Source organism: Calonectris borealis, chromosome 6 (genome assembly GCF_964195595.1).
Source record: "Calonectris borealis chromosome 6, bCalBor7.hap1.2, whole genome shotgun sequence".
Lineage (NCBI taxonomy): Eukaryota > Metazoa > Chordata > Aves > Procellariiformes > Procellariidae > Calonectris > Calonectris borealis.
The window spans coordinates 32534251-32546511 of record NC_134317.1 but is presented as its reverse complement, the minus strand read 5'-3'; the positions used below and the strand labels follow the sequence as shown (position 1 = coordinate 32546511).

General features: G+C 41.2%; 1 protein-coding gene across 4 annotated transcripts in view; it reads right to left on the bottom strand.

The window, feature by feature from the left end:
• Positions 1-12261, bottom strand: part of ANKRD44 (ankyrin repeat domain 44) — a 144394-nt gene that overhangs the window by 77444 nt on the left and 54689 nt on the right. For all 4 annotated transcript variants that reach the window (XM_075153609.1, XM_075153610.1, XM_075153612.1 and 1 more), the window contains exon 2: positions 2226-2309. In XM_075153609.1, the coding sequence (XP_075009710.1) occupies positions 2226-2309 (84 nt within the window). The remainder of the gene's footprint in view (positions 1-2225; positions 2310-12261) is intronic.

Genomic DNA, 12261 nt, shown 5'->3' with positions numbered 1-12261 from the left:
GGCAGTGATGATTACTAAAACCACACTTCTAAGCCAAACAGTTACAGCTTTCACTTTGTCGCAAAATAGAAGCCACAATTATAGCAGCATCCAGAACATAGCCATTTCCACCAACATACACTTCCCGGCTTGGAAAGATACTAATTATTTTACCAGACAAAAAAAAAAGTAACCTTCTAAACTTCTGATTTGCTCTAAACTCTTCCCTGTGAGATTAATTTTCTCTTAGGAAATATGCATATACATCCCTAATTTTGCATAGTATCCCCATGTGCTTTTTTCTTCTGCCTTCCAAATACCTCTCTTGCTGCAGATCCCAAAAAACAATTTTTAAAACTTCAGAAATCCCCAAAGCTTGCTGCAAAAACAGAGTTTTATTTTGTTTCCCTGTCCTACCTATATTTGAATTATTCCAATATTAACACAGCTAACCAAAACGATCAACAAAGGACAAATTGCTGCCAAACAGTGTCAGAGTTTCCTCTCACGTGAGCAACCAAGCACTAGAGAAACACTAACATGGAAGTAATTAAAAACACCCTTAAAATAGAAATGTAAGCACACAGTGCAAATTGCCAGCTCACAGCACAAGGGGGGAAAATGCTATCTTTTTATCCTTCTTTAGTGACATTTTAAGCATTTGAGACTTGTCTGCAATCACTATCTAGAACGCAATCTTCAGAATTCATGTTGACCAGTCAGTATTTTTCTAATTACTCCAAAGAAAAGCTTTGGGTTTGCTCCTGGCAAAATAGCTGTTCAGGCAAAGCATTCTTGGACGGACTTTTAGCATCTTAAACAGGATTCTGGGCAAGACCATTCAAGTTCAATGACTTTTTCTATTAAGTACTATAGTACTCATCTATAAAATACATATTCTTCATTTAACATCGCACCTGACAGTTGAGAGCATCTCCCTAGCAACCATCACTACCACACCTGCAGCCGAAGGATATAAAAACATTTGAGAAGCCTGCAATAACCTTGTACAGGAAATGCTATTTTGAAAAACCAACATGAAATACAGAGGAAATTTTAGGACTATCATGTTCATCTAGCTTGGGGTTTTTTTGTTGTTTGGTTGGTTTGAGGTTTTTTCTTTGTTTTTTTAAGACCGTCAGGGAAAACAAGTAAGGAGGAAACTCAAGGGAGATGATGCTTTAAGGAAGCACTTTTAGGAACTTGTTTCAAGAAATATTTCAAGAAAACAACCAGGTACTGATAATCACAGGGAAAGCCTAACGTCAAGGTCTTCTTTGATCAGATTCCCCATTTAAAACAGCAGCAAGTCCTTCCTTCCACTTGACAGCAAACGGAGTGGAGCCCCAGTTAACCCGACCTGCAGCACCACTTCTCCAGTTCCTTTCTGCAGCTCTGAACCAGATGGCTGGACCTAACTGCCTGCAAAAGCTGCTGTGCCAAGACTACACCAGACAAACTGCTGGAGTTAGCTATGAATAAACTGATGGCTTTATGTTAGAGAAAGACATGAAGAAAAGGAAGGTTGATTCAAAAGTCCAGGAAACACCTAGAAATCACCGTTCTGCTGCTGCTTGATATTTTCACCACTGTCAGAGGCCACAGACTGTAGTCAAGAGTGGTTCATTTCTAACAGTACAAATTTAAGTTAAAATCAAAGCGGGGGAGGAACCCAACTTTTGCAAAAAGACCAAGTTCAAATGGAGATTTTTTTTTCACTGCCAAAACACTTAACTACTACTTGTTTACAGCTGCTTATTCTGGCTAGAATAAGCCAATCTGCAGAACAGCAATTCCTTTGTGGGCAAATCGTGGCCAAGATACTGCTTCCTTACTCTCACTGCTGAGACCTATAGTGAAGTTTTATTTCAAGTACAGTCAAATGCTGAATAACAGCTCCTGATCTGCAAAGACTCTTCATAAAAGGAAACTCTACAGAGAGTAAAAATATGCAGCTTTCAGCTGTTTTCATTCATTTTCTCAGTAAGAGAGAAAACAATGTCCCTGACTGACCTGCACATTTGGCATAATTACCATACACTTAGAAAATTTAAAGTCACCTGCTGGAGATAATTATAGTTCAGACTACTAATTAGGATTCCACTGAAGCCCCAAATCTCTAACTTCCAAATAATTTCCATTCTGTTACGTGTTAATTACTAAGGACATGATTAATACTGTCATTGCAACAGTTCATAAGCATGCTGCTTACGTATCACAGGCACGTAACATGCCAAGTCACATACCAAGGCGTTGACATCCTCAGTTTTGTAGATCAACATCCGTATCTCTTCTGGATCGCCACTGAAAATCGCTTGGACCAGTGGTGGCTGGAAAAATAAAACAGAAGCAGCAGCATTACAGGTTTGTTTGTTTTCCGTTTAAAAGGACAGCATATTATTCCTGCTAACATTTACTAATGCTGCCTGCAGACATTGTATGACCCCAGTAACAAATCACCAAGAGCGTCTCTTCAGTAAGAACTATCAGTTTGCTTGAGGGTAAACTGAAATCAGGAGTATGTTTGTACGTGTAATGAGTGTGTGTGTGCACAAAACAGGGACCCCCATTAGAACGGCAACTTTTGTCAACAACAAGCAATTAGCCCAGATGTTCTCCTTGGCATGTAAGGGGAAAACTAATTACATCAGATATTGCTGCGTTCTTGCTGTTGGCACAGATTAATGGTCATGCAATACACATTTAGAAACAGAACATTATGCAGATAATGAATTTCTGGTCAATTACTAAACATCTTGTATCTTTTTACTGAATAAATATGCAATGAGCACAGTTAATTTTAACCACCCAAGAAGCGAAATAATTATCTTATTGTTTCAAGTCTGTTATTATGCTATTATGAATCGGAATGCATAAATAAATCATCAGGCATACGGGAGAAACAATATGCCATGCTCATTCCCCTGGCAATGCCGGCGTCACTGCCCGTCGGTGGGAGGGAGCGCCGCATATGCTCAACTGCTCCGTTACACGTCCAGAGCTGGCAATTTCAGTCCTTCTGCCTAGGTTTGCTCTGGACCCCCAGCAGCAAATACCCGAGTTATTAACCAAGCTGGCAGAACACAATCTGCTGAACTGAAAGAACAAAAACCTTGCTGCTGGAGACTCAGAAAAAGAAAAGGACAAACTACGAAGATACCGATCCCCTGAAGCACACAGCTGAAACAGGCGGTGGCCCCACTTCCACCGTCACCCCTCCTGCAGGCAGCGTGTGCCCCCCCGAGCTCGCTGCCCGCCTCCAGGCTGCCTCACAGTCCTACTAGCAAAAAAGAGTTTGTGGTGCTATGCAATCACCAGAATTTAAAATAACCCTGCAAAATGGAAGCATGCATGACTACTTAAGCACATGAAACCGCAACAGTTCTTAACTCTGCAGAATTTAACTATCTTGTAAACAGGTTATCTCAAGATTCACAAACAAGTTGGAAGAACAAAAAAAATAGCATTTTGGCCCAACCTTTTCACTGCAAAATTCATCATATTCAAATGTGGAAAATACATTTCTAAGCTGATGGTGTCTATTTTAAGACATATTAATCCCTTATGTCCTTGAGAAAGATTCACACTGGAATTTCATTCTCGCCACTCCTCTGATGGAAAAAGAACTAAAGCAGCATCTTTCATCACAACTGTCTGCAGTCTTATGTACTGTAGTGGATGTTTGAAAAAGAAAGAAAAAAAAAATTGCATTTCACTTGAACCATTTAGCATGCTTCCTTCCCAGCCCACGTCAGAACAGCCACAGACTATTGCCCACTGCAAACACCAGACCTCGGAGTCTGTTCCCTTCTCCCTCATCTGCCAAACTCAAACAAATCAGAATTTAGCTAAGAGAGAGACGGTCTCATTTCTGCATTTTTCTCCACCAAAAGAAATCGTTTAAAGCGATCCTCTAACCTTATGCCCACTAGCACACTAATAAAAATTAGTATTTCCTAGACTTGGCGCAAACCTAACGCTAACAGCTATGAAGAATCAGAGAATGTTTATGAAATTAGAATGCTCACACCAAAATATTTCCATTTCATGTACATTTATCATAACATTTAAATAACAAAATAGAACAGGAAAGCAGAGAACTCCTCAATTTCAAGCTGAATAGCAACACAATCCAGTGGCCAAGCAACAAGTACCCCCAGCAGCTTGCATTAGTCTCTGAACCCACTCGCAGGTACAGCCGGCACCCAGCGAAAGGTATCAGCCAAGCTCTGAGACTTCAGATAGAGGTACCATCACCAAGAGAGAAACTCAACAAACTTCAAATCTATTGGATTTTTTTTAAAAGTTCAAATACTGTTACAGGAGACTTTTTTCTTTTAATACGGACAGAGTAAAGTACTGTGCATCGTTATCTTAAAAAGAGAGGAAAGTCTACAATAAGACTGTTAGACACGTCTTCCCTCTGCCAGAAATCTGAATGAGACACCTGGTTTTACAGGAAATGCTTGACCTTTTTAATTAGCATCACCTACTTAACGCAGAAAGCAGACTGAGAATAACACTGTGTTCTTTAGACCTGTAACATATATAAGATCCTCATCTCAATTTTTGTCCACCATACCACAGTTGTATCTACACGCAGTTCCTTATATCAAATCCCAGTATTTACTGTGCCTCTGAAGCAAATTATAAGTCTCACACTGCTAATATACATAACCTTTGCTGACAGGAGATAGCTGCCATACACCCAATTGCAAAGGCTTTAGTCCTTCAGCCCTTTTTTCCATGAGATTTACTTTTTGTAAATGAATTACAATAGAATCTATCACTGCTAATTGTAACAGCAAGAGACAGAGATAACAGAGAACGATCAGAGCCTGTGAATTGGAAAGAACAGCTAAAACCAGTACAGGTTAATAACCACCCCGAGTCACTGCTGTGCAGCCTTCTCCAATTGGCCATTTCTCTAATTAACTGTTTCATGATTTTATTTCTTTTTCAAAAGTATTAGTTTTGAAATAAGAAACACGTTATTGTTAAGGAATTTTTATTACATATTAAGACATGTTTCTGTGTAAGATGGACAGTCATGTATAATGACCTGTTTAGGAAAAATATGTCAGAAGTACGTTGCAGCGTTGTTGCTGCAATTTGAGGTCAGAGCCGAGAATGTGCATTCGCATCCATCAGCACGATGGAAAAAGTATTGCTCCATTCAGCAGCTGACAGTGATGAAACGGAGCTTGTGCAGTTACGTACGTGTTGATGATGGATGTCCAATGACCTGAACAGATTGCTTTCTTGATCTTCAGTGATAACCATGTTCATGCACGAATGACTTCAACCTTAAATAACTTGTTTTTTTTTTTTTTTTTTTTAAATTCCTGAAGGGCAGATCGTGACACTTCCTAATTACCAAAGAAGGATACAGTATATTTTTGGAAATAAGTTCTAAAACCTGTGACAACATCATTAACGGGTTATTTCATTAACAGAAATATTTTGCTTTAAAATTCTTCAAATTCAGAAGTCGTTAAACACTCAGAATGAAGAAAAAAACAAAAAGAAATCACGGAGCACATTATGTATAACTATTATTAGTATTAAGCAAGGGTGCAGGATTTGGAATGATGAACAACTGTTTCACCAACCCGGCTCTCTGGAGCTTCCAAATTCTTAAAAAGAGTTTCAGTTGGGAGTGTTCACATTTTTTTCCTGAAAATATACACCAGCAGCTAACAAAAACCTTTCCGTGTTACTTTTTCTACAGAGTTACTATCATAAGTACGAAACTCATCAACAAGTGTTATTAGAGTGTCCTTTACTTTCTGCCATAACGAGCATTATAGTAAAAATAAAATTTTATCTGCAGACATCTTCCAATGGAACATATCCCTATCTTTACTGCATGCGGGCCAATCGCAAGCTGGACTTCACTCCACCAGGTAAAATGAGCTCATTGTGCTGAAGGCACAATGATTGTTCCAGCAACGGAGAGCTTAAACCCAGATGGAAGAATGTCCTGTGGCTCAGCTGGCGTCCACGGAGCTGACAAGCCACACCAGCAGAAAAAATCCGGCCTTGGGAAATTCTCCTCCATAGATCTGACAGCACAGAGGAAAGCCGAGACTATCACCAAGCGGCATTCGCAGGTCTCCGAATCCCAAATGAGATGAAGCATTTATGCCTTCATAAGTACGTTTCAAGTATCATTTTAATTACTATGTCCGAAGTGGGTGCTGAAGCTCCTAGCAAACCAGTTAGTATTTCTGTCGAGTAACTGTGACATACATTCAATATTTTGTCTTGAGTTTAGATATCCTGACTTGCTAACAAGGACTTATTTAAGCCAGATTTTCATTTGACAGGACCCGGAGGCAGACGGGGAAAGGATGATCGATTCCCATGCTGATTTGATATAATATACTACCATTTGCTCTTGTGAGTGAAAAGAAGTCATATATTGATCCTTTACTTGTTCTAATTACATTACATCAAGCTGCTGGACTAAACACTTGGATATGTCCATGTACTCATTTCTCTTTAACTGGCAAGACAATGTAGCAAGACACATAATCATTTCAAAGGGGTATTGATTTTGTCAGTGTTTTGCCAAACACCTCTTTTTTTCTGCAGGTACTCCATTAATCAAGATTACAAGGTTGTCTGCGATGTCACATCATGTACACCTATTTCCTTCCACTGGTCACAGCACAAAGACTACTCCTCTTCCTAATTTTAATTTAGGACTTTCTCCCTCCGAGCGTACAACACATGAATATCTGAAATACTGTTTTAACTTACAAGTCTGCAGGAGTGAGCAGTCATACACTGGATTTCTCTTAATTCTCAGAGCGCATTTCCCTGGTGCTTGGTATTTATACAGTTCCGTGTACAGAAATTATTCAACACTGATCATTTTTTAACAGGCCTTGCAGGCTATTTCACTTGCATCAGTGGTTAGCCTTTTACTGTGTTTTAGGAATTAATTGCTGGGTAAATACAAAGAGAAGTTTACTCTTAATTTGTTATTATTTCAAAGATTGCATTTCTGTTATTGGAATTTCTATATACTGGTTTCTGACAGAAAAGTACTTTCACAGAGCTGGTATTTGGAGAAGAATGTCCTTGGATGGTTGCTAAGGGGTCTTTCAGAGCAATTACAGATTTCTACTGAGCGACTCCTAAGGAATACTTATCCAAGCTACTGAAAGGCCAGTGGAGAGAATCAAATCCTTAAATAGGGTGTAACGGTCCTCTGGAAGCACTACGGCAAACTGACAGCATTGTTAAGTGAGCAAATGTACATACCTAGGACATTTATACTGACCAGATCAACAATTACCCTGTACACTGCACTATTTCAAATACGGCAGGAAAAAAGTTTTCCATTAATTTAATTTTATCTTCTTATGTCCTTCCATTCTTTGCAGACTAGCCCTATTATTTCTAAGGATTGCACATAATCCACTGCAGAAAGGAAGCATGTATGCCTACACTTATGTTGCTACTTATTTCAATTTCTTCCACTGTGTTTCCATGCTCAAGGACCAACAAACTTACATGACACACGGAGGTATTCAACAAAACACAAATCAACACTCCTGAAGGTAAGAAAAACTCTGGGTAGATGGCTCTTACAAACTTCAAGAGATCTTCATGTTGTTTTTAAGTTACTGTTTAAAGGGCACAAAAGAACTGTGCTCTGACACCTTCCCTCGCCCAATGACTTTGTAAGTCCCTGCCACACGAGGCTCTAAGTTGCTTAGAGAGGGATGTGGTGGGCATTTAAGTTGCATTGCAAGAAGTGTTAGTTTTTCCTGTAATGGCTCCCCATTTCTCTCCATGTCATTCATAACAGCCTCTTTCTATTTAGCTTCTCCAAAACCTCAGGCTGCGTTCATCCTTCAGACCATAAAAAGGACTTTCGCGTCGATGGCACAGGGCACACAGCAAACGTGCTCTGGGAGCAGCGGAGAATCCATCACTGCTTCATTTGCTGTTACTCCCTCCTGAGATTAGGAAAAAAAACGTATCTATAAACTGTAACTAGAGCATATGTTTAGCGTCAAAAGCAACTTTGCACCTCAACTTTTTAAAGAAAGAGGAGCTGGAGGGGCCTGTCTGCGTTTGCCTGGACAACCCAGCATCTCCTGAACCTGCCCACAGCCTCAGTGCCCGAGAGCCTGTCCCTCCAATCTGTCGATTCGAACGGTGAATGGCAACTTCATTAAAACGTGAAGAAATGCTCAGTGACCAAATGAGGAAATACCCCAGCGCACACCTACGGCTACAGGTATGGTCTAACCCTAAGGGACAGGTACCGAACAGCATCAACGGCATCAGGCGAGGATGTCTGCAAAGACGTTCAGTGTCTTACAAACAATGCTAGCTCTGTATTCAGTGCTTTCTCCCCCCTCCCAACGATTAGTTAAACGCTCAGTAACGCATAAGTGGTTCCCGATTTTAAGTAATTGTTCAGAAATGTCTGAATAATTCACGTTATGCTAACATGGTCTGTAGGTAGTTCCCACTTAGGCATGCACTTGGCCTTTCCCATAGTGGCTTCACAAGTGAAGACTTGAATATTTCCAGAAATATTTGGTGCAGAAGTAGTTGGAACACAGTGATTCTAACATGATCATCAGACATCGCCATTGCTGGTGACATTAATAAAACCTGAGTTTAATCACTGGTATACATTGCTAGCTGCAGGACGATTAATCGCAAGCTACCAAACAGCTACAGAAATAGAGCAGCTCCAACCTTACTCTGCCAGACAGCCGGTGGCTTGCGCAGACTGCGAAGCCTCCGGGCAGCAGGGGAGGGCCCGCGTCCCAGGAGCACTCCCACCCCTCCAGCTGAATTCCGCTGGGAGCCTGGTATCCAATACTGATCAGGTACGGAGGTGGAAAAAAAACCACCTTTCTGCATCTTGAGGATGGAAAAATCAAATCATCAGCTTTAGGTGAACAAGTGTATTTTCCAGAAATACAAGTTCTCCTTCATTACAGCTACTGTACATCATTAGGGGAAGGAAAAAAAAGTATGATCACTGGCAAAGGGTTGAAGTAGTAGCAGTAAAGGTGCCTGAAATAAGATTGTCCGATGCCAAGCTGAAAAACACCTTCCATTAAGGCTCTTGCTTTGAACATTGCTTACTCTATGTTTGGAAAAGGACAACCCAAACTGCTTAGAGCATGGCTCGACCCTGGAAAGAGAGCAGAGTCGTCACAACACATCCTGCATCACCTGCTTTAAAATTATTTCCCCTCTGTACCAGTTTAGGCCTTTGCAACTGGGCTTGGGACTGGATACCCAGGCTGGGCTCCCAGGGGCTTCTGGCTTTCTGCTCCCAGTCAGCAGGACCCCGGCTTTTGCTCACACCCCACCCGCAAAACTCCGTGTCTCCAGCCAGACGGAGAAGGCAACAGATCTGATTCTATAATTAAACATAATCACAATTAATCATTTAGTAAGTGATGTGCAAACCAGAACATACTTCAGTTCACTCTCCCATAAGCTTGTGAAGTAACGAGAATACATCTGCTTCACACCCCTGCCTCCCCGTCACCCCCCGCACCCCCCTGTTCTGGTCCTCTCTGCGCCCGGCCCTTTCCCCTCTTCTACTCGCCTTCTCCAAGAGATTTAAACCTTTGCCTCTCTCTCTGCTGCCCCATTTCCACGCTGCTGGAGCAGGGGAGCTGGAGTTGTTAGGTGACGCACACTTGAACACCTTTAATTGCAAATACACACGATCAAATACACACTTGTGTTTCAAGCGAGAAAGAAAGAAAACCATACGCAAAATGAAAACTATCTGGAGAAAAAGTGTTACAACATATTGTGACAGCTGAAACTTTAACACAATGTTTATTTAGTCAAGCTTTCATGATACTTAAAAAGGAAAATAGTCAGGATTGATTCTGCTTGTGCAATGCTGGATCAAGCCCGGTATTTCTGTTCGCACATTTCTGATACGCCATTCCGGACGGTGCAAAACAAGCCTCTCGGCAGATCTATTTCTGGCTGTTAGCTTGGCTCCAGGTTTTGGCTGCCTCCCATATTTCATTATGAAACCTATCAACTGCCCCAAGAATTGCTTATGTTTCCAGGTGAAGCGAAGGTTACATCCTGCCGTTCCTGGAATCCTGAAATTCCTCTACACACTACATGCGCTGTGAGTGGCCTATCTTTTGTTAAACTTATCAGTTAAAGGCACCAAAATAACTCATGGCATGTTAAATTTAGATCACTTCTAAAAAGGAAAAGAGCTAAGCATGTTTAATTCAGCTTGCCCAGTGTCCTTCCCTTCATCCTCATTACTGGAGGCTGTCCACTGGTCTCAATGTAAGTGGTGGGTTTTGGTTTTGGCATTTGGGATTGAGGGGTGTGTGGTTTTTTTAAGTGCCTGCAGATCATATCAGAAAATTAATTACAAATACTGTCTTGAAGTTACATTAATCACGTGGAGACAAAGACTCAGCATGCTGCAGACTAGTTAAAATAAGAAAGCATTTTTTAAAGGAGACAAAAATAAACATAGTAACATAACAACTTGTTATATTCACCAGCATTTGTTACCCATTTTAGTGGAGAAAAGTCTGTTGCAGACAGCATAATAAAATTTGTTGGAATATCTACAAAGATTGAGGATAATCGATCTGTTGGTATCCTGAATTTTTCTTGTACTCTTGAATTTGTTTCTTCGCAATTTCTTGAGGGTTTGTCTTGATACAAAGTGTGTGCTGTGTAATATCTCACAACAGGCATATCAACGACACCATTAAGTAACAGTCATGGGATTGTAATGGCTTTACCAAAAAAAGGATCCAATTCTTTTTATACATTCCCAGCAGTGAGTGCTGCACTACTAATCCATCTGAGGACTTCTTGTCACATCGATATTTTGACTCCCAGAGCTTTTACCTTTTTTCTTCCCCCCGCCTTTTTTTTCCTCCTTTTTTTCCCCCCTTCCCCCAAAATCCATCTATCATCTAGACAGGAGTAGGGAAGAAGTCCTGGCACCTTCCCTGCAGTGTTTCTGAACAAGAGGATAGCAGAAAGTAAAATCTCTGGGGGCATAAATTCCAGCTGGTGCAAATCAGTTTAAGTGAACCCCCAAGCCAGAGGCACTGTGCCACGTTACACCACCTGCTTTCAGAAGAGCCCTGAGCTCTCCCCCGGCCAGAAGCAGGGCTGAGAGGTGGCCAGGCAGCACGAGGTTACCAACCTCAAGAGACATAAAATGGCCAGCAGCAGGGCAGAGCAACAGCAACCCCGGTGACAGGTCCGCTCCTCGCTAGAGATTTCAGAATAAAGCAGTGAGGGGAGAAACTCACTTGAAAAACATCAACCCTAGCGAAAGCTTCATTTCCTGCTCGCTTGTCCTGCAGTGATTCCAACTCATTTCAAGCACACCACCAAATTTTTTTTTTTTTTTTCTTTTTGGCCAATTTCATAAGGTCTTGTATTCCAGAAGGGAAAAAAAAAAAAGCGATAAAAACAATTGTGTGTGCAAGGGAAATGCTTTGGGGAACAAACAGGTTCATGCTGGCTGCAGCTGTCCACCTAAACTGACACGTCTCCTGCGTTCAGTGGCCCAACACCCTCTGACATCCTGCCTTCACCTGACTGTACCAGCAGCAATGGCAACCGAAAGAAAAAAAAAAAGAAAAAAAAAGGAGAGAAACGGAAATGTTGCAAGGTTATCTTCCTTCAGTTTATGAAACCATGACTTACCCCTCTCTTCCTTGCAGAGGTAAGCATCAGCAAGGACCTCTACACACACCGCAGCTGGTTTAAGCAACCTTTTCATTTTCCTCCTTCGGTGCAGCAGCAGTGAGACCTGCCTTTCATCTCACGTCCTGAACATCCCACGGTACTGAGCAATAGTCCAATGAATCTCTATCTGTACTGTAATTAGGTGCTATATCTGATATACGCAGCATGCATTGATACTCATCATGCACTGTAATAAAAATCCTTTCATTTTAGAAAATTAATCCTGATTTAGAGAACTATAAAGTGTCATCTGATGCTGTAAGATCTTACTCGGTAAGATTAGGACTTCCGCTGGTGAACGGTGTCTGTTTTATGTTAACATACACACAAAGAAGGCAGCTATGAAACAAAGAGTGCCTTCATAAATTTGCAGAGACTTCTGAACTACAAGAGAATACAAGGACATTGGAGGGCAGGGTCAGAATTTACAACCACCTCGACAAGTTACACAAACAACTGGGCTGGAGGGTGATGAGGACACTGTTCAGAACGGAGGAGAACACAGCTTGCCTTTTAGCAAGAAATCCAGAGTTGTTA